The sequence below is a fragment of the Bombina bombina genome, unplaced genomic scaffold (genome assembly GCF_027579735.1).
Source record: "Bombina bombina isolate aBomBom1 unplaced genomic scaffold, aBomBom1.pri scaffold_1312, whole genome shotgun sequence".
NCBI lineage: Eukaryota > Metazoa > Chordata > Amphibia > Anura > Bombinatoridae > Bombina > Bombina bombina.
This window is the reverse complement of record NW_026512197.1, coordinates 15,001-38,198: the sequence shown is the minus strand read 5'-3', so window position 1 is coordinate 38,198 and position 23,198 is coordinate 15,001. Positions and strand designations below refer to the sequence as shown.

At 36.7% G+C, this 23,198-nt stretch overlaps 2 protein-coding genes across 2 annotated transcripts in view; one reads left to right on the top strand and one right to left on the bottom strand.

The window, feature by feature from the left end:
- Positions 1–8,227, bottom strand: part of LOC128644169 (nucleoprotein TPR-like) — a 39,604-nt gene extending 31,377 nt beyond the window's left edge. The window contains 5 exon segments of the mRNA XM_053696874.1: positions 1,064–1,167; positions 2,376–2,472; positions 2,606–2,679; positions 3,699–3,803; positions 8,068–8,227. Coding sequence (XP_053552849.1) covers positions 1,064–1,167; positions 2,376–2,472; positions 2,606–2,679; positions 3,699–3,803; positions 8,068–8,218 — 531 coding nt within the window. The 5' untranslated portion in view covers positions 8,219–8,227.
- A 473-nt stretch (positions 8,228–8,700) lies between these two features.
- LOC128644170 (protein odr-4 homolog) overlaps positions 8,701–23,198 on the top strand; it is a 15,031-nt gene continuing 533 nt past the window's right edge. Inside the window, exons 1-7 of the mRNA XM_053696875.1 lie at positions 8,701–8,746; positions 10,977–11,112; positions 12,711–12,851; positions 14,574–14,669; positions 15,208–15,314; positions 17,173–17,209; positions 19,017–19,157. Coding sequence (XP_053552850.1) covers positions 11,011–11,112; positions 12,711–12,851; positions 14,574–14,669; positions 15,208–15,314; positions 17,173–17,209; positions 19,017–19,157 — 624 coding nt within the window. The 5' untranslated portion in view covers positions 8,701–8,746; positions 10,977–11,010. The remainder of the gene's footprint in view (positions 8,747–10,976; positions 11,113–12,710; positions 12,852–14,573; positions 14,670–15,207; positions 15,315–17,172; positions 17,210–19,016; positions 19,158–23,198) is intronic.

Sequence of the window (23,198 nt, the reverse complement as noted above, 5' to 3'; positions counted from 1 at the left end):
TTACTTAAAAATGAGAATCAGGTTTTCCTGCTTTTGCATTCGTAATAGCAGTTTTATGTACGCAATTCCCACTCACAAACAGATGCACTGCCATGAAGACGATAAAACCTGGTGTATTTAACGTAGTTAAAACAAATGGAAGACAGTAAACAAGTACAATGACTTGTAGGGTTATCCTATGACTACGGTGTTAAACCGACACACATACAGTATCGCCCACCTAAGGGGGTGTGTACTTCTATACTCTGTGTTCCATTTGTTTTAGCTACACTTAAATAAAAAGAAATACAAGGTTTTATCATCTTCATGGCCGCTCATCTATGTTTGTGATTAGCGCCTGCTACTGCCACAGTGAAGAATAAAATCACTCAGATTGAGACCTTGAGCGTTGCTCCTAGTGCTACTGAATTGACCAGGCGGAATCAGTTGATGCAAGGGCTGTCGTCATCGGCTACGTAGGTACACATTGTGAGTGACTGTTGATCATATGGCTAAGGAGGTTTATGCCTACCAATGCTAAACTTCCATCACCTCACACAGAGCTGCTGGAGTGTGACAGGGAGGATCGATACATCGATTTATCCCACGAGTAAGTTAAAGTACTGTTTCTTGACCTTACACAACTATTGAGCCGATTTGTTTGCATGTGATGTAATACCAGTCTGGATTTGGAACTGCAGCTCATGTAGCGGTGTATAACTTTGAAGCACTTCACTGATTTTGTTTGACTGCGTAATTCCCACTCCCCATACAGCTAGCCGTATTATCTACAGCCCCTAGGTAGATATAATGGCATCTAATACCACAGGATGTTTGTGAAGGAGCAGCATTTTCCTAGTTAAATGGAAGAATATAAATAGGAACATTAAGGAGCTTGTATGTGCAGTTCCCCTGCCCTCTAAGCACTGCTGCTGTTACTTAAACTTGCTGCACGGGCTGCCCAAGCACTAAACAAGCAGCTGAAATGTACACTCTTGCTGCTCTAGTATAAGCTTTACACACTTGTAGTTCTGCATCTGCAATATCTTCAGTCATCCCTTTTATACGAGTACTTTATACTCACCTTTATAGAGAATTCAGAAGACTGAATCTCATCCAGCTTTAACTGCAGTTCTACTTTAGAAACGTTTGCTTCTTTGAGTTTATCACTAAGACGCTTGATATCATCTAAGGGAAAACAAAAATCAAATAACCATCTGGAAAATGCTACAGGAGAAAGTTAGAGGCTTGTCTGGTACACAAAGCAATGGGGTCCCTCATTTTGAGAAAATATTGCAAAGCTACGAAGAAGAAAATTGATGATGCACTTGACATGAAACGCACATTTTCCAGACAAAGCATAAAAACACTTTGTAATTTATTTCTATTAAGTTTACATTGTTCTCATGATATTCTTTAATACAACAGTTAATACAATAACAGTTGAAGTCCTTTTTACAAAACTGTTGCCATATAGTGTTTCAGACACAAGCACGCTGCGCCTACCTAGGTATCATTTGAATAAAGAACAACAAAAGAATGAAGTAAATTGGAAATAGTTTGTAAAACTGTAGGCTCTGAATCAGGAAAGTATTTTTCATGAGTTTCATTTCCCTTTAAAAAAAGGAGGGCGCAATATAGTTCTTTTTTTTTTGTGAAAAAGAAAAGTGTGTTCTTGTGCTTTCTAACCCCCCCCCTTAGAACAGCCGCACCACTCCCTTTTGTAGGGCGCACATCTATGCATCATAATGGTTGTTAACCCAAAACGTTGCTTGTATATCTGATGACCCCCATGTTCTACTAAAGTCTTATCTACAATCCTGGTGCTGAGGAATATTTTGGACATTGCATACTTTAGGGTGTCTGCAGTAACCCCCTCCTACGTGCACAGGACAAAGTGGTGAGGTGCTGTGTCTATTTGTGATTGTACAGCTATGCATCATGTTAGATTAAAATGCACACCTACTATAGGAATTGTTGTATAGTTAGGTATTCACTGCTTCTGTCTGATAAAAATTAATTTTAGCCAAATAGTAAATGTTCTAACGGCTTTTACTTTTTCATGTAAATATAGCCCAATATTTATAACAGCTAAATATTTACACATGATCATCGTTATATACGGTGTCCCATTTAGATAATGTCAAGAAAGTGCTTAAGCCAACACTAAACAAGCATCATCTTATGCAGTTTTCTCCACAGAAAATTGTGGCAGCAGTGTAATATTTTCTAATATTATATAATTTTCTGCTATCTAAAGCACAAATTAATAAAAAAAAAAAGTATTTAATGAGAATTTGTGCAATAAAAAAAAATGTAACCGGGTGGTCAGTAAAATCAGCCGGGTGGGGCACCCACTAAAAAAGGGTCCTGGGGAGAACACTTATTGCTCATACCATTTAGATGCTCCAACTCCTGTGCACGTCTTTCATTCACTCGAACCAGATCTCGTTTTTCAGCTTCAAGGGAATCTTTAGTTCTAGTCAGCTGGTTCTACAAAATAAAAACAACAATATCCTCAATACAAAACATGCAGCACATCTCAACTACATCACGTTTCCATGCATTACTTATAAAACAAGACCAGGTTAGGAACGTCCTATTAATATATTAACTTGCAGGTTACCTGTAAGGCCACAAGCTGATCATTGGATTTCTCAATGTCTTTCAGTTTTTCATTTAGTGCTTTCTGTTCTTCATCTAAAGATAGAGAGAGAATGTGATACACAGGGCTTTAATACCACGTTAGATTCCTGCCTAACAAATGATGTTGCTGGTGACATATGACCATGTCTCTGAAGGCCTCTCATCCAGCGCTATATTATTTTCTAGACAAGATCTCTCTTTCTACTTAAATTTTAACTAAAAAAATAACCTCTTTCTCCACCTTTGCAAGACACAGAGTGTGTATTTTAATACATCTGCTTAGTGCCCAAAACAACTCATCTTGTTTGCCCATCAATGATCTGAACAAAATCGGCCCGCTTTAAAAAATAAAATGTTTCAGTCCCTCCTCAATTGCTACAAATACTGCAGTAACTAGTTATTGAGCATAAAATATCAGCCAGAAAATGTGCTCTTTAAGAGTTAACCAGAGAAACAATACTGTAATGTTACTAACCCCTCCAACATAGCATGTGTATATGCATCAAACTGGTTAGGAGAAGAACTGGATTAAGCAAAATTCTGAAAACACTAAGAACGGTTTAAAAAAATAAATAATTGTATTAAAAGACAGTAAATGCCTTGCAATTATAAGAAATTTATTTTGGGCTGATATAGAACATATTAACATCCTTCTTTCTGCAAAATCCTTTCTGTAGCCAATCTCTATCCATTATTTGCCTTATTTGGAAGAGCCAATCCGGGCATTATATTCTGCGACAGTTATCTGATAAAGCCAATTAGGGTGAATATGTAGCAGGGTTAGCTGTGAGAATTCAGCAGGTGCATTTCAAGATGAGATTAGAAAAAACTAAATTTTCAGAGCTAAATCACATGAAGTGCTGGGAGGGAAAAATTATATTGCAAATGTGTTTTATTATGCATAACTAAACATAAGAAAACAAGGTGTTTATTGTTCTTTTAAAGTAAGTTTACTCATTTTATACAGATACGTTTCCTATAACTGACACAATCAGCACTTGGAAAATGCTAAACACAACCAGAAGAGTATTAAATAGCTGGAATATGTAAATATAGTTTGCATTTATTCTCACTTTGTTTCTTAATTTGCTCTCGGAGGTTCTGACACTCCTGTGATTCAGACACAAGACGTTCCTGAGTGTGAGCCAGCCTCTTCTCTACTTCAAAGTATTGTTGATCTAGAAAGGGAGAGCGCAGAACATTTACAATCTGCAATACTGCAACATTAAACGTGATAAAACAATGTGTCTCAGTTTAGAAACAACAACCAACTCAAACAAATAAAGTCATCTTAGTAAACTCAGTGATATTAAAAAATATATAAATTAGAACTCTGCCTGGCCAAGTTTTTTTCTATCCTCTCAAGTAACTCAAGGGCTCAAATGGTTTCTCATGCAATTTCTTGCATCAGACTCTAGAACCTTGCGGCACTGAAGAAGCGAAGTGATGTTGAGGCAATTAAAACAAACACATGACTGTTATAAATAGGCAAGAAAAAAAAAAAAAAAAAAAAGAGCAATTTACTGAGAAGGTCCAACACTTACTCATAGCTCAACAAAGCCATAAAATGGGTCCTGATGCCCAGCGTTGATTTTAGGCTTGATAGGTGCTGGGCTAACAGCCGCACCACTCCCCTTTGTAATGCACACTACTGGCACAGCTATGCTCCACGTTCACGCAGCTGTGGCACCTCCACATTGCAGCCAGATTCTGCATTATCTTTTCTCCCAAACAAACCTCCAAGCAGCTGTGACAGACATAGCATACCACATGCATGAGTGACCCACATCACTGAAGGTCTGGGTAACATCACTGGTGCACTTTGTAAGGGCAAATAAGTGGTTAAAAGACTCCTTAAAGTTTAAGCTGTAGTAAAGTGACACTGCATCTGCCCTGGGAGCTCTGGACAACCAAAAGTGAAATCACTGCTGCATGGGTGCCCTGGACAGTCTAGGGGTTAAAACTGCAGAAGTGCTACGCAGCAGCGATTTCACCCAGTGATTGCCACATGTGGTCTCCTACTGCCCTCAGACATCCTGATGTGTTATACACTTTGCTTGTATTTACATGTAGAGTTCTTTTATATATAAACCCATCTACAAATCAATGGAAAATCAACCACACAAACACAACTGTTACAGGCATAGGCTTTGTATAACATTTGTTTTAGAATCTTTGGTACTCATGTGAAGTTCTACTCTCACTTACACCAATAATTAAAAGTTATAAATATTTTTCATAGAAAAACCATCTGCATAAGTTTATTTATTTTGTAGCACAGTTCCTGATTGGCTGTACAGTGCAGCCAATTGTACAGAATATAGAATGTAAGGTGCCAAGGAGTGCACAGAAAGTACTTATCACTAAGGAGTAGAAACAAATGTGTTCTTTCGTGAATTAAAAAGAACATACAATTTAAAAAACAAACAAAAAAAAAAAAAAAAAAACTTTCCAATTGACTTCTGTTATCAAATTTGCTTCATTCTCTTGGTATCATTTGTTGAAGGAGCAGCAATGCACTACTGGGAGCTAACTAAACCCATTGGGTGAGCCAATGACAAAAGCAATTTATGTGCAGCCAGCCACAAATCAGCATCTAGCTCCTGGTAGTTCATTGCTACTCCTGACACTATCAAGGTATATATTTTCAACAAAGGATTCAAAAAGAACCAAGCAAATGAGATAATAGAAATAAATGTGAACACTATATAAGATTCCATGGGCTATCTAAATCATGAAACTGTTTACGATTGTCACATGAAGCTCCCTTTCCCTCAGGGTAAATGATGGAGTGAGATACAGCTGACAACTGTCAAAGTCAGAAGGTTGGTTTTATAAGAGGGATCAGATTTGTAATAAAGTTTCTCTTGAGGCTGCAGAGAATCATTCTACTCAAGGAAAGACAAACCAGGGATTTATAGATACAAGGTTGTAAAAAGGTGCAGCACATAATGTATCTCATTCTTTTATGCCCCTTACTTGATACCCTATGAAGCAGATAGTGGAAATTTCTTAATCCCAGATTAGTAGAAGATTGCATTAGACAAGTAAAAAAATATGGCTTTGCTTCCCCACCTATCTTTGTTCACGGCTGCTGAACGGCAGTGGAGGAAATTACGCACCTGTGCGGATTTCCAGCATTATAAATTCATCCTTAAGTCCTACAACTCTGCGCTCAGCCTGGCCAAACAAGTCTATTTTTCCTCCCTTGTGTTATCTCACGCATCCAACCCCAGAAAGATGTTCTCAACCTTTAACTACCTTCTACGTCCGCCTGCAACCCCGCCCACTACCAACCTGACTGCTCAGATTATTGCTCATCACTTAAAAAATAAAATTGACACCATTAGAAAAGATATCTGCACCTCACACCCAGAACTTCTACTCACCCCTTCTATTAACAAAACTCTATGCTACTTCCCCCCTGTAACAGAGGAAGATGTCTCTGTACTCCTATCCTTGACTCATCTCACAACCTGCCCACTTGACCCTATTCCTTCACAACGTCTTCCCTCTCTCTCTGCTTCACTAACCCCTACCTTAACTCATCTCTTTAACCAGTCTCTCACCGCTGGCACATTTCCGGATACATTCAAGCATGCGTCAATCATACCAATCCTAAAAAAGCCCTAGCTAGACCCCTTCACAACTAACTATCGACCGGTCTCCTTACTTCCCTTTGCTTCAACATTTTTAGTCTATAATCGGCTAACCTAATTTCTCACAACTAACTCCTTACTTGATCCACTACAATCTGGTTTCCGCCCTAAACAAGCAACAGAAACTGCTCTTCCTAAAGTAACAAATGACCGTTAATCAGCTAAAGCAAAGGGCCACTACTCCTTACTAATTCTTCTTGACCTATCCGCTGCTTTTGACAGTCGACCATCCTCTCTCTCCTCCTAAAAATACTATTTTCATTTGGCATCCGAGACACAGCCCTCTCCTGGTTTGCCTCATATCTCTCAAACCGCTCGTTTTCAGTTTCCTTTAACAACATATCTTGCGATCCTATGCCTCTCTCAGTTGGAGTACCGCAAGGCTCTGTCTTGGGCCCCTTGCTTTTCTCTCTCTATACATCCTCCCTTGGAAAACCTATAGCCTCCTTCGGATTCCAGTACCACCTATATGCTGATGATACCCAAATCTATCTTTCCTCTACTGATAGCTCTCCCTCTTTACTGAACCAGATTTCTGACTGCCTCTCTGCCATTTCCTCTTGGATGTCTTCACACTACCTCAAACTCAATCTGTCCAAAACTGAGCTGCTTCTTATTCCCCCCTCTTCAAGACATCCATCACCTGACATTTCTCGGACGGTTGGAGACACTATTCTCAACACCTCACCCCAGGTCCGCTGTCTTGGGGTCACACTAAACTCAGAGCTCACATTCAACCCACATATACAAGCACTTACCAAATCCTGCCGTTCACACCTACACATTTCCAGAATTCGTCCCTTCCTTGCTCAAAAAACTAAAAAAAAATACTTATTCATTCCCTCATTTTGTCACGCATTGATTATTGCAACCTACTCCTAAATGGCCTTCCAAAACACTGCCTCTCCTCCCTCCAATCTATTATGAATGCTTCTGCTAGACTCATCCACCTAAGTCGCCGATCTACATCAGCTGCTCTGCTCGTCTCTACACTGGCTCCCCATACACTCCAGAATACAATTTAAAGTATTAACCCTAACTTACAAAGCACTCAGTCTAACTCCCAACTACATTTCCTTTCTCACCGTGAAATATTCCCCATCCCCTTCGATTAACCTCTGACCTACAACTCTCCAAGACGTCACACGTGCAGCTCCTGTCCTCTGGAACTCTCTACCCCGCTCCATAAGACTCCAACTTTGTATAGCTTTAGACGCTCCTTGAAAACTCACCTACTCAGAGAGGCGTACCCTCTCTCCTCTTAACCAAACTAATACATGAACTGCTGTTTTGTTATTGTATACCCCTATCATTGTACCCAGCGCTACGGAACTTGGTGGCGCTATACAAATACATGATAACAATAATATCCGGAACACTAAGTGGACTAGTAAACTTTTCCCTTTGGGCTAGTAGGTTTTTCTCCGCTGACCAGTAAAATTATTTATATATATATATATATATATATATATATATATATATATATATACACACACACACTACATTTCTGCAATAACGTTTTATTTAGTAAGTTCTTTATTGTCAAGCAGTCTTGTATAAGCCATAGTAAAACATAAAATAGCTGGTACCCCTAGGCAGCTGTCCCATTTGCCTGGTGACCCATGGGCACTGCAGGAGAGACATCAGCTGCAGAGGTAAACAGTGCATACAGGGTTGGCACAAGCTGTGGCACATGAGTGTGCTGCCTATTTACATATGATGCAGATCTAACAGCCCTGCATCCGCCCCCTCCCGCCTAATAACAGGGCGCCCTTCTCCATACCGCAGTCCACACGAAACTTCTCGTGGCGCGACTTCATGGCGTCTATCTCTGTCTGCTGGTCGGCCAGGAAGCGCTCTAGCTTAGCCTGCACGGCCTTTGGCATCTTGGCCAATTCGGCCTTCTCCAGCACTTGCTGCAACACCGCCGCCATGTTGTCGGCCGGGGGAATGAAAATGCGCATGCGCTACACGGAGCTAACAAGTACTGCTGCGGAGGGCCGCGGGTGCTGCTGGGGATCGTAGTCTTCTATCGAGATGAATAAATTGCATACAGTGTATCATGGTAAACGTAGTCCTGCGGTAAAATGATGCGCAGGGACCGAGAAATTGCAGCCATTTTTAAAATGGGAAATAATTCCTATCATACTTGTAATATCTAGATTGCTATATTCCGTATGCTAAACTGTGGTTAGATAGCTTATATAAAATACATATTTTTAGTAAACAATGTTTTTTTTCAGTCTTAATTATATATTAATACTAATTTAATTGAACTGAGTGTTATTATATTCTAATTTTTAAAACAGAACAAGCTTTTAGGTACGGTTTGCCCAAATTAAAGATGGTGCACAGAGGCACCGAATTGTGACAGCCACGTGACATAGTATCTCAAACTCTGATTGGTTCGATGTTTCTAAAGTCCACTCAGCAGTGGGTGTCCATACGTGGTGAAGTGACAGGTAAGGGGAGTGTATGCAGGGACCTGTGGGGATGCTCATGTTGCAGCATAGACATATATTATGGTTTAAAGTCAAGTTATAAAACCTAGATTTACCTGCACATTTATAGCTCACACAATGATCTATTAATAATACACATATGTGGCTAAAGCAAAGGATTATGGGTAGTGGCCCACTCAGCACCTGGGTCATGGTATACAGCTGGGTCACTTTTTGGAATAGATCACCATGTTTAGATTTAGTCTCATCATGTTGGTCATACCTGGTGCATATCCACTGGGATGGCACTGCCACTGTTGCCATCAGGTTGAAAAAGCAGATTTATATAAACATATGTAACAACTGCAGAACTGGTTACTATGTTAATATGTTAATTTTAAAATATATATATATTACTAGACTAACAATACTGGATACTGACATAATCTGAGTAAAAAAAAGAATGAAAAACTTAAAAACACTGAACCCTATTTTTTTTCTTTCACGATTCATATAGAGCATGCAATTTTAAGCAACTTTCTAATTTACTCCTATTATCAATTTTTCTTTGTTCTCTTGCTATCTTTATTTGAAAAAAGAAGGCATCTAAGTTTTTTTGGGGGGGTTCAGCACTCTGGACAGCACTTTTTTATTGGTGGATGAATTTATCCATTAATCAGAAAGGACAACCCAGGCTGTTCACCAAAAATGGGCCAGTGTTCTGGTAAGAGGGCAAACTTTTTAAAAGAGCGAACCATGTCACTTCCTGTGACGTTTCATCAGCTGTTTCGCACATTTTGGACCTAATGCGCATGCATTGAGCAGAGCCTGTGAAAAGCTGCATTGGATCATCAGAAGCAGTGGCTATAGCCGAGTGGCGGGAGGGGCTGTTTCTCATGCACGTTGACTCAGCTTTACAGTAGTAGTAGTCATGAGAGTAGTTGCAGTGGGGGGAGTTACGAATATTGCTGAGGAGCCTAATAAACAGATTTCCATGAGCGTACCATTTGTGATACAAAATCACACGCATGCCCTCTATAAAGGGTTCCTGAATTTCACAGCAATAAATATTTTAGCAGTGACGTATGCGGCCAGGTATGTGATGACACTGGCACGCATGCGCATTAGGTCCAAAATGTGTGCAACAGCTGATTAAATGTCACAGGAAGTGACATGGTTCGCTCTTTTACAAAGTTTGCCCTCTTACCAGAACACCGGCATCTAAACTTACATTCTTGCATTTGAAATAAAGATACCAAGAGAATGAAGAAAATTTGATAATAGGAGTAAATTAGAAAGTTGCTTAAAATTTCATACTCTATCTAAATAACGAAATAAAAATTTTGGGTTCAGTGTCCCTTTAATGGGACAAGAAAGTCACAATTTAACTTTGCATAATGCTTCCTTTAAAAAGCTAATGCTCCTAGTAAAAGTTATGACTGTGTTTCAGTGGCATATGCACATATTCTGTGAGTTCCTGTGCACCAGTTTTCAATCACTGTGACTTGTATGACACAAATGAAGTATTTTCTGATGCAATACATAACAGCGCCAGTTCTCTGAGCAGACATGGTGTTTGATTTCCGATCCTCTAGTCGTAGATAGCATATGTGCGTATGCCGCTGACAATTTAATAACTTTTACCAGAAGTCTTCTTAATAATGGAAGTATATCACAAAAATGCTTCTATTTAAAACTGTAATGCCTTTATGCACGTTTCAGTTTTGACCTTTCTGTCCCTTTAACACATGACACCCAATATATTTTAGGAAATGCATATATACAGCAATATATATTTAGTTAATTTAAAGGGACATGAAACCGAATTTTTTTTCTTCTATGATTCAGAAAGTTCATGCAATTTTAAACAAATCTCCAAATTACTTCTACTATCTAATTTGCTTCATTTTCCTAATATCCTTTGTTGAAAAGCATATCTAAATATGCTTAGCTGCTGATTGGTGGCTGAACATAGATTCCTCGTGTTATTGGCTCACCCATGTGCATTGTTCTTTCTGCAACAAAGGATACCTCAAGAATGAATCAAATTAGATAATAGAAGTAAATTGGAATGTTGTTTAAAATTGTACTCGCTGTCTGAATTATGAAAGAAAAATGTGGGGTCTGTTGTCCCTTTAACTGACGAAAAAGTGTTGCATGCTTTCAGTACCCCAAAATCCCTTCCTCTGGAATTTTTTCTTAAGACTCAAGTTCCTTTAATAAATCCCTTTTTTTTCCCTTCTTTTTTCAGATTTAAATCACCACTGAATTGGAATTTAGAAAAAATGGGAAGAAGTTATTATGTGGAGGAGGCAGTTGAAAAGTATTTCTATAAACGTATTCAGCAGCAGCAGAAAGGCTTTATTACAGGACTTATCATAGGACAGGTATGTATAGAAATATAATATATAGAGGAATTTGTGTGAAATCCAATCACATGAGCTAGTCTTTGTTGATGGTAATTATGGCAATTGTTCCTCTAATCGCCAGCCCTCAGGGGTAGAGAAAGATACAAAATGGTGCAATATTGTTTTATATCCAATTTGTCCCAGGAAAGAGAAGCCAAACTAACCCTCATACTAAGTCAGGTTTTGGAAACGAGTGTCAGTTTGCTAACTGGTTAGTGTTTTTTATAACTTTTGTATACAAACTCATATTTTTATTAGTACCTGGGAGTTACCGTTAGTGGTTTAATCACACACCTGGATACACAATGCTATTTCTAGCTTGTTTAACACTTTTGTTTGGATTTGACATACAGTATATGATTTTATATCATATTTATATTCATTTTTTTTTTAAAACATTTATTTGTTTACTTACATAACTGTATTGGCCATAGATATAGCCGACTACAACAGTGCAACTCTCGGCAGGACCCTCTACCCATTTGATCCCTGTAATCGTTTTTTTATATACCACCCATGTTCATAGCGCTGCGGAACCTGTTGGCGCTCTGCAAATACATGATGATGATGATAGATATGCAGATTCATGATCAAAATGATTCACAACAGCACAACATTACGGTTATACAACTCCTATATATATATATATACTGCAAATAATGATAGTACCAGAGACATATAATCTATCAGAGATATTCTAGAGTTTCTTCATGTCTACTTAGTAACTCATGCTTCTACTTATATGCTCGTAAACATGACTGGTGATCCAATTGGGTGCCGCATATGTACATATCCACCAATTACTGGCCATATCCTATTCAAGTATGACATGGGATTAACCCTAGCCTCTTTGCAGGGGCTAAAGGGACAGTCTAGTCCAAAATAAACTTTCATGATTTAGATAGGGAATGTGATTTTAAACAACTTTCCAATTTACTTTTATCACCAATTTTGCCTTGTTCTCTTTGTATTCTTAGTTGAAAGCTAAACCTAGGCTCATATGCTAATTTCTTAGACTTTGAAGGCCGCCTCTTATCTGAATGCATTTTGACAGTTTTTCACCACTAGAGGGCATTAGTTCATGTGTGTCATATAGATAACATTGTGCTCACGCACGTGGAGGTACCTAGGAGTCAGCGCTGAGTGGTTAAAATGCAAGTCTTTCAAAATAACTGAAATAAGGGGGCAGTTTGCAGAGGCTTAGATACAAGGTAATTACAGAGGTAAAAAGTATATTAATATAACTGTGTTGGTTATGCAAAACTGGGGAATTGGTAATTAAGGGATTATCCATCTTTTAAAACAACAACAATTCTGGTGTAGACTGTCCCTTTAATTACACAGCAGCAAACCAGCATTAATTTAATATTAAAATGATGTAAGAAGTTAGACCATTTTGTTATTCCACTGAAATATCCCCTTATCACATACAGGACATGATATCCAATCACCTTTTAAGCTTTCTTCTGTGCACAGTTTTTACAATGAAGCAACTTACTCATGTGAGTGAAGTTTTGAGACACAAAATACTATTACAGAATTATTTCCTAAAGCCGTATATATCATCCTTATCACAGAGTTCGGCACAAAGAGAGTTTGTGCTTCTGGCTGCGCAGACCCCACACAAAGAAGATCAGCGTGAAGGGAATACAGTAAAGCCTGCGTTATCCAAGCTAGATGAAATTGATGAGGACTGGGTCTCTTCGCACGCCAGCCAGGTACGTCTACATTCCGTGCAAACAATTTATATACCATTACTGAGAATGGTTTCTTTCATTTATGGTTTAACCCCCTTCACTACTGGGAATTTCAGAGAAAAACTTGCCCAAAGTGCAGGAGAAATTTTGCATTTTTGCTATTACTCAGTTTAAACAGAAATATAGTTTTTGATTTACCTATGATATATATATATATATATATATATATATATATATATATATATATATATATATATACTATATATATATATATATATATATATATATATATATATTAAAAGTAAACTACTGATCTAGGCCCATTTTGGTATGTTTGATGCCACTATTTGGTCGCCAGATACGATCATCTCACTGAATTTATTTCCACACAACTAGTGCAGTCATAAGACAAATGGTTGTAAAAGTTTCTCTGGGATCCCCTATGTTCAGAAAAAGCAGACATGCATGGTTTTGCCATTGGTTTTTGTCAATTACAAGACCGCTAATTGCAGCTGTGCACCAGACTTCTGAAATTCCCTGCAGTGAAGGGGTTAATCAGTTGGCTTCTAAGGTTATTTTTTGCTGTAGTTTACCCTCCCACCCACTTTTCTGCGATCCTGCAGTAAATTAATATGTCAGCTGAATGGGAAAACTTTCTGAATACACTTTTTTTTTTGTGCAATTTTTTTTCTCAAGGGCCAAACTTGTCCCACTGCTTGGCGTATTTGGGGGAGCCAATCCAAATTTGTTACTTGAGTAGATTAGGCATTGTTTAGCGGGGTCTTATTACTTCTGCTAAAAATATGAGTTGGGTTTTTATAAGTCTGCTGTGAGCACTTTCAATTCTTAGAAATGGAAAACCCACTACTTTTAGAGTAAAATGAAATGAAAAGGGGCAAAAAAAATCATTAAATAATAAGTAATTTTTTTAACTAAACATAATTATATTGCAACCTTTAAAGTGTTTAATGTCCCTTAAAGGGATACTTGAGGTTGGTAACCAGATTGTGTGCATCAAAACAAGGTGAATAACACAATTCTCTATTGTAGAACCAGACTTTAGTGGTAAAAGACCGTCCTTGTGAGCATAGAAGGTTCAGTTAGAATAGAAAAGTCCGGAGGAAATCTCAATATGGTAAAATAAAAGGCAAGATTTTATTCCATTTAATTAAAGAAGTTCAAATACAGGATAGCAAGACCGGTTGGCTGGTCTTACGCGTTTCGGTGTTATGCCGTATTCATAGACCTATTTCACAAAGAGTCAACCATCTTTAAAAAGGGGCTGCTATGCAGCCATTGGACAAACAATCAGCAAGTATGCTACATTCTTAAAGTGTCTACACCTAATTAACAAACATTGCGAATGGATAATGGGATTTCAAAAACACATAGATAAATGTTGAAACGTACAATACCAATGTATTTGTACACAGTAGATCAAATTTTTTTTCCCTGTTTAGAAATGAAGCACATGCTGCAACTTTTACCGTATTTTAGCTTAAACCTTTTCTTTGGGGGGGGGGGGGGGAATAGAATTGGTGTAATTTGTCTTTCATTGTATTTACACTTTTTTTTTTTTTTTTTTTTTTGCATCATCTGATATGTTAAACTGTGAACGGTCTGTGTTTTAGTAGTTGGCTCCCTGTGGTAATAACCATTTGCAGAAATCTGATTCTTGATGTTGTAAACATAATGTATTTCCCCTTTGAGACATCTTATGATGGTCTGCTCTCTTTTTTGTAGGTAAGTCGTATGCTTCCTGGTGGTCTTCTTGTCCTGGGCGTCTTCCTCATCACATCTCCAGAACTTTCCAAGGACTCCCAGAATGCACTGCGTAAGGTAAGTTTAATAAAGAACTCGATTCATCCAGATCTTCCAAATTACATGTGTAGACATAAGATTATGAAATAATATTTTTTTTTGGTTACATTTGTTTTTAGACCATGTGGCATTCTGTTAATATAAAGAGGTCTCTGCATTTCTCATAAAAACAATTATATTTGATTGCTCACTCATTAAAAACATATAATATCTGGCCTCACACACCTAACGCGTTTTGGGTGCTGCCTTATTCATAGGTGCTTACAAACATTACATACAAAACTAATTCAGAGCATCAGGGCACAGAGGCAGTGAGTTATTTGTTTTGTGACTAAAGGGACATACTAAGGCAAACATTTAATAGTTATCTATGTATTTGACCTCAGCAAAGTAAAATCTTACTTGGGCGTCACTATGATTGGTGCTGCTGATCTGCAACACTTGTGACTCCCAAGCAGATCTTTATCTATGTGTTTAATCTCTTTGCAGGAGTGGAATGTCCCTTTAATAACCAATATGCTTTGTATTTTATGCACTACATTATTTATCTTCTCAGCTTATTTTTGCTGTAGAAAAGTCTTCCATGAAGAACAGATTATGGAGCTTTGATGACAATGACGTCTGTGACCGGGCAGCACTTCACATTTGTTCTGCAACCAAAAAGTATGTATTTATGACACGTTTTATTACGATATCCATAAATTTAAATTAAATATAAATATATTATTTCGCAATTTTAGCTTTCATTTCTTTGGTGAACCTAACTGTACACACAATTGTCACCCAGTGTCACATCTCTGTATTCATCCATACCACACTCAAAAGGTTTAGAAGCTATACCCTTCTTCCTCTCCCGCTATACATAACTATACTATTCCCTTCCAAGATTGTGTTGTATGCCCACGGCACAGCGCTCTTTTCTCAATGAGGTGACGTTTTCACCTGTAACTCAACAGCCGTGCGTGTCATCTGACAGTGTTCCGTATGCTAGCACGACTATTGGTTTAGAGGTGGAATCGTCACTTTATTGATAGAAGAGCGATGTGCCGTGGTTGGCCAGAGGCTCTGACTCTAGTGAGATGCCGCGGCGGAAACAAAGTGAGTTTAGCACCCTTTTTTAATAAGTGATGACTGAAACTACAGTTTATTTTTAGTGATGGTAAATCCTAGCGTTTTATATATATTTAAGAATAAATAGAACACATTTTGTTATGTGAAGAACACTAGAATGTGAAATATTCATATTTTTATGTCGGGTTAGCACACATTAGATTATTATTATTATCAGTTATTTATAGCGCTGAATATGCAAGGTTTGCTCAAAGTGGGGGTTTTCTCCCACTTTTTTTTTCTCCATTGACTTCTATGGGGAATACGTGAATCACGCAAATTATATTCTAAGTTCTGCTTTTTGAGCTCCTCAGATTAGCGCGTGAGCATAAACAGTTTACTTTCAACCTATAATACGAGGAGTGTAACCTGATGCGCGCAAAAAGCTTACTTCTAGCGCAATTAATTAGCACTCCACTTGTAATCTGGCCCTTAGCAAATACCCCTTTTTTTGAACATATTTTTTATATATTTCTATTATTCGGACCAATTGGTGGTCCAGGGGATTTTTCACTGCTTTGCACCCAGCAGGTTAAGTAATTTTTGCCTTGTGTCTCTGTAGTTTCTTTAAATATTTCATAATAACAGTTATGTTTTAACTAAATTTAACTATAATGATGATGAAGAAACTGTTGAGATAGATATACTTTTGAACAGGCATCGAAGAAATTTTGTATATGTAAAAAAAAAAAAAAATTGCAGATATGTGCTATACATTAATGTAGCAGCTTTTATAATAGCAGTATGGATTTTTAAAGGTTGTCACAGGTGTTTGTTAATTAGCTATGACTACGGAGTTATGGCGAAACGCGTAAGCTGTGTACTTGCTATGTTTTTATGCTCTATGTGAGAGGGTAAATCCCTTCTTTTATATGTGAAATAAACGTTGTTTTTTTGAAGAATACTCTAGACATTTTGTTTGTTATTTTCTTCATATTTCCCTTCCCAGAGGAACCTGGAGACAAATATATAGAAAGGATAATATAGAGCAATGCAGAGGGATCAGAAGAAGAAACAGAAGCAGACATAAAGAATGGAGAATAGAGCACTGTGCAGAGGAATCAGGAGAGAGGCAAATGTGCAGAAATAATTAAGCTATACAGAAAAAAAATTAATGTGCAAGAGCAGAACAGAGACAGAGAACAGAGACTTGCTGATATGTAGAGAGAGAAATTAGTAGCAACAAGGGGTGAAGCGCACATTGGTACAAATACAGCCGCTATGTTGTGCTCATGGGAAATAGCTACGTTTCAACAAAGGGTACCAAGGGATATAGGTCAATTTTTATTTTATTTTTTATTTATTTTTATTACATTTCCTGTCTGAATCATAAAAGTTTTTTTGAATTTTGCTTTCCATCTCCCTTTATTTAGTTTGTAGTTATTATTATATATTTATTTATTTATTTTAGAATTACATGTCGAACATTTGATGTCAAAGATCCAAAGGTAAGGTCAGTCGTCTTCTTTTTTTTCTATATAGAATCAAGTAGCAGAAACTTAAGGAACAAATTGGACATAGTCTTTAGTCAGACCTTTTTAAAGAAGAACGTAAAACAAATATACAGTATATGTATAGCATTTGTGTGTGTATGTGTGTGTGTATATATATATATATATATATATATATATATATATATAAAATCAGTCTAATGAAGGGGATGTGACCCCAAAACACCAGTATTAAAATAAATAGTTAATATTTTCTACAATTTCAGATGTCAAATTATCTATCTGTCTATCTATCATTGAGATATATATATAAGAAGTCCTGACTGACTGACTCGTCAATGCCCAGCTCGAACCATTTAACCTAGAAACATGAAATTTGGAAAGTACGTTGCTTTTATGACGTAGGCACCCACTAAGGAAGGATTTTACGTCCCTAAGGGGGTGAAAAAGTGGGATGATTTTTTTTTTTTTTATGAGGATAGCTATATCTCAAAAACGGAAGATTTTACAGACATGAACATTTGTATTTAGATTCTCCTTTAAAAATAAAGAAACATGTTTTTTACCATTTCACGAAAATCCACTTAAGGGGGGGGTGAAAAGGGGAGGGATTATTTATGAGAATACCTATATCTCAAAAACCAAATATGTTACAGATGTGAAAATTGGAATTTAGATTCTCCTTTAAAATGAAAGAAACACGTGTTTTACCATTTCCTAAAAATCCACTTAAAGTGAAAGTCTAGCGTTTCACAAACGTAAGGATTGACTGTTGAAATAAATGAAGGGGACTTTAATTCATGAAGTATAAAATACTTTATGCAGAAAACTCATTTATTTTTTGTTTCAAGCGATCGCCGATTTGAGCTGCTACAGCAACCCACGGCAGATCGCTGTTTTGCTTGAGAGGTGGCATTTTCACCTCTTAACCAAAAGCCGTGTGGTAAATCTGACTTGGCGCCCTTGGGAGCCGGATTTATCGCACGGCTTTTTGCTAAGAGGTAAAAACGTCACCTCTCAGTAAAACAGCGTTCTGCTTTGTGCTCCTGTATCAGATCAGCAATCGCTTGAAACAAATAAAGGAGCTTTCTGCATGAAGTATTTTATATTTCATGAATGAAAGTCCCCTTTATTTGTTTCAATTGTCAGTCCTAGTGTTTGTGAAAAAAATGAATTTTTTTTCTTCACATCTGACAGTTAAGTCATTATATATAATTACAATTTAATATTAACGTAATTGTAAACATAATAATAATAATAACATATTTTGGATGTACCCGACGGATGCCCCGCCCACAACTTAGCTGATTGGTGCCCATATACGAGAAATACAGATAATTAACGAAAACTAACGAAGTTCATGTCAGCGAGGGTGAGGGCACATGTCGTTGCGAGTATTCGCATGTTTCGCCATTTTTTACAAATCACAAAATCCACGTGAGCGAAGCTGCAGGCAACAGCTAGTATAATATATAACAAGCGCTTCGAGTGTTGTCAGAAGCAGCTGTTCTATCCATTCATCTGTAAAATTAGCTTTAAAGACTTCAGTTTGGTAAAATTAATACATTTTTCAGAGCACCATTTTTTTTGCTACCACGTCCATTTATTTTCCTATAGAAAGAAACTAATTGTGTAAACTTACAACCTCTCCATCCATAAATACAGTTAATTACATTGTTGTGTAAAAATGTCAGCAAATTTCAGATACTTTTAAATGGCATTTTGTTTTATGATTCTTGCGGAGTTAGCAGTGATTATACATAGTAAAATAAATATTGCTGAGTGTTACGGTTTTCTTTTTTAGAGCACGGCTAAACCCGCAGACTGGAAATATCAGAGCTCAACCTTATCTTGGCTGACCATAGACTGTAATGTGCGTTTAGACCTCACCGTCCCACGGTTATCCGCTGCATCGTCTTATCAGGAGCAGCAGAAGTGTACACGAGTAAGTACGCCCAGCCCCAGCGTTACAGAACTATCTACATTTCTATGTATGTGGAACATATGACATTGTTTCCCAACTGTGGCCCTCAAGTAGCCCCAACAGGCCAGGTTTTCATTATAGCTGAACCAGTGCACAGGTGAGAGCAGGTTAGCTGATTACTTCACCTGTGAACTGGTTCAGCTATAATGAAAACCTGTCCGTTTGGGGGTTCTTTAGGAGTGCGGTTGAGAAACACTGACCTATATATGTGTGTATATGTCTGTACATGTGTATATATGTCTATATGTGTGTAAATATGTATTTATATATGTATATATGTCTATATGTGTGTACATAATCATATGTATTTATATGTGTATATATGTCTATGTGTGTACATATGTATTTATGTGTATTTATATGTGTATATATGTCTATATGTGTGTACATATGTATTTATATGTGTATTTATATGTGTACACGTGTATTTATGTGTGTATATATGTGTATTTATATGTCTATATATGTGTATATATGTGCACATGTGTATTTATATGTCTATATATGTGTATATATGTCTGTATATGTGTACATGTGTATTTATATGTGTATATATGTCTGTATATGCGAACAAGTGTATTTATATGTGTATATATGTCTATATGTGTGTAAATATGTATTTATATATGTATATATGTCTATATGTGTGTACATAATCATATGTATTTATATGTGTATATATGTCTATGTGTGTACATATGTATTTATGTGTATTTATATGTGTATATATGTCTATATGTGTGTACATATGTATTTATATGTGTATATATGTCTGTATATGTGTATTTATATGTGTACACGTGTATTTATGTGTGTATATATGTGTATTTATATGTCTATATATGTGTATATATGTGCACATGTGTATTTATATGTCTATATATGTGTATATATGTCTATATATGTGTATATATGTCTGTATATGTGAACAAGTGTATTTATATGTGTATATATGTCTGTACATGTGTACATGTGTATTTATATGTGTGTACATGTGTATTTATATGTGTATATATGTCTGTACATGTGTACATGTGTATTTATATGTGTGTACATGTGTATTTATATGTGTATATATGTCTATATTTCTCACAACTAACTCCTTACTTGATCCACTACAATCTGGTTTCCGCCCTAAACACTCTACAGAAACCGCTCTTGCTAAAGTAACAAATGACCGGTTATCAGCTAAAGCAAAAGGCCATTACTCCTTACTAATTCTTCTTGACCTGTCAGCAGCTTTTGACACAGTTGACTATCCTCTCCTCCTAAAAATACTACATTCATTTGGCATCCGAGATACAGCTCTCTCCTGGTTTGCGTCATATCTTTCAAACCGCTTGTTTTCGGTTTCCTTTAACAACATATCTTGTGATCCTATGCCTCTCTCAGTACCGCAAGGCTCTGTCTTGGGCCCCTTGCTTTTCTCTCTCTATACATCCTGCCTTGGAAAACTTATAGCCTCCTTTGGATTCCAATACCACTTATATGCTGATGATACCTAAATCTATCTTTCCTCTCCTGATATCTCTCCCTCTTTACACAACCAGATTTCTGACTGCCTCTCTGCAATTTTCTCTTGGATGTCTTCACACTACCTCCAACTCAATCTGTCCAAAACTGAGCTGCTTCTTATCCCCCCCTCTTCGAGACATCCAACACCTGACATTTCTCTGATGGTTGGAGACACTATTCTCAACACCTCACCCCAGGTCCGCTGTCTTGGGGTCACACTAGACTCAGAACTCACATTCAACCCACATATACAAGCGCTTACCAAATCCTGTCGGTCACACCTACGCAACATTTCCAGAATTCGTCCCTTCCTTACTCAAAATACTACAAAAATACTTATTCATTCCCTCATCCTGTCACGCATTGATTATTGCAATATACTCTTAAATGGCCTTCCAAAACACTGCCTCTCCTCGCTTCAATCTATTATGAATGCTTCTGCTAGACTCATCCACCTAAGTCGATGATCTACATCAGCTGCTCCGCTCTGCCAGTCCCTACACTGGCTCCCCATACACTCCAGAATACAATTTAAAGTATTAGCCCTAACCTGCAAAGCACTCAATAGTCTAACTCCCAACTATATTTCCTCTCTCATCGTGAAATATTCCCCATCCCGTCCTCTTCGATCAACCTCTGACCTACGTCTCTACACTCCTGTTAGCTCTACGTCCCACTCCCGCCTCCAAGACTTCGCACGTGCTGCTCCTGTCCTCTGGAACTCTCTACCCTGCTCCATTAGACTGTCTCCAACCTTGTATAGCTTCAGACGATCCTTGAAAACTCACCTATTCAGAGAGGCTTACCATCTCTCCTCCATCCCGCATCCGAACCAAGCTAATACATGAACTGCCTGACTCACTGCTGCAAATACAACCGATGTAACAAGCTACCCCAACCTTATGTCTCTGCACCTTAAACCTATAGACTGTGAGCTCTCCGGAGCAGGGCCCTCTTCCTCCTGTGCTAGATTTGTTTAGTTTTGTTATGTTTTGTATTTTATCACAAATCTTTGTCATTGTATACCCCTATCATTGTACCCAGCACTACGGAATTTGGCGGCGCTATACAAATAAATTATGATAATAATAATAATAATAATAATATATGTGTACATGTGTATTGATATGTGTACATGTGTATATATGTCTGTATATGTGTATTTATATGTGTGTATATGTGTATTTATGTGTATATATGTCTATATGTGTATTTATATGTATTTATATGTGTATATATGTCTGTATATATGTATTTATATGTGTATATATGTCTATATGTGTGTATTTATATGTGTATATACGTCTGTATATGTGTACATGTGTATTTATATGTCTATATATGTCTGTATGTGTGTATTTATGTGTATATATGTCTATATGTGTATTTATATGTGTATATATGTCTGTATGTGTGTATTATATGTGTATATACGTCTGTATATGTGTACATGTGTATTTATATGTCTATATATGTCTATATGTGTGTATTTATATGTGTATATATGTCTATATGTGTGTATTTATATGTGTATATATGTCTATATGTGTGTATTTATATGTGTATATATGTCTGTATGTGTGTATTTATATGTGTATATATGTCTATATGTGTGTATTTATATGTGTATATACGTCTGTATATGTGTACATGTGTATTTATATGTCTATATATGTCTGTATGTGTGTATTTATATGTTTATATATGTCTGTATGTGTGTATTTATGTGTATATATGTCTATATGTGTGTATATGTGTATTTATATGTGTATATATGTCTGTATATGTGTATTTATGTGTGTATTTATATGTGTATATTTATCTATATGTGTGTATTTATATGTGTATATATGTCTGTATGTGTGTATTTATATGTGTATATATGTCTGTATGTGTGTATTATATGTGTATATATGTCTGTATGTGTGTATTATATGTGTATATACGTCTGTATATGTGTACATGTGTATTTATATGTCTATATATGTCTGTATGTGTGTATTTATATGTTTATATATGTCTGTATGTGTGTATTTATATGTGTATATATGTCTGTATGTGTGTATTTATATGTGTATATATGTCTGTATGTGTGTATTATATGTGTATATACGTCTGTATATGTGTACATGTGTATTTATATGTCTATGTGTGTATTTATATGTGTATATATGTCTGTATATGTGTACATGTGTATTTATATGTGTATATATGTCTGTATGTGTGTATTTATATGTGTATATATGTCTGTATATGTGTACATGTGTATTTATATGTCTGTAAATACATGTGTACACATATACAAACATTTATATGCATATACATCTTTAGATGTATGTGTGTATGTCAATGTTAAAGCACTTTGCAGCCTTTTTTCATAACACCTGAGACCTCATATCTTTGAGCACTTATAACTTTTGTGTGCAATATTTTTTTGAATAGTTTTTATTAGACAGTGTTATTATGAGTGTAACTGTACTTTCTAAT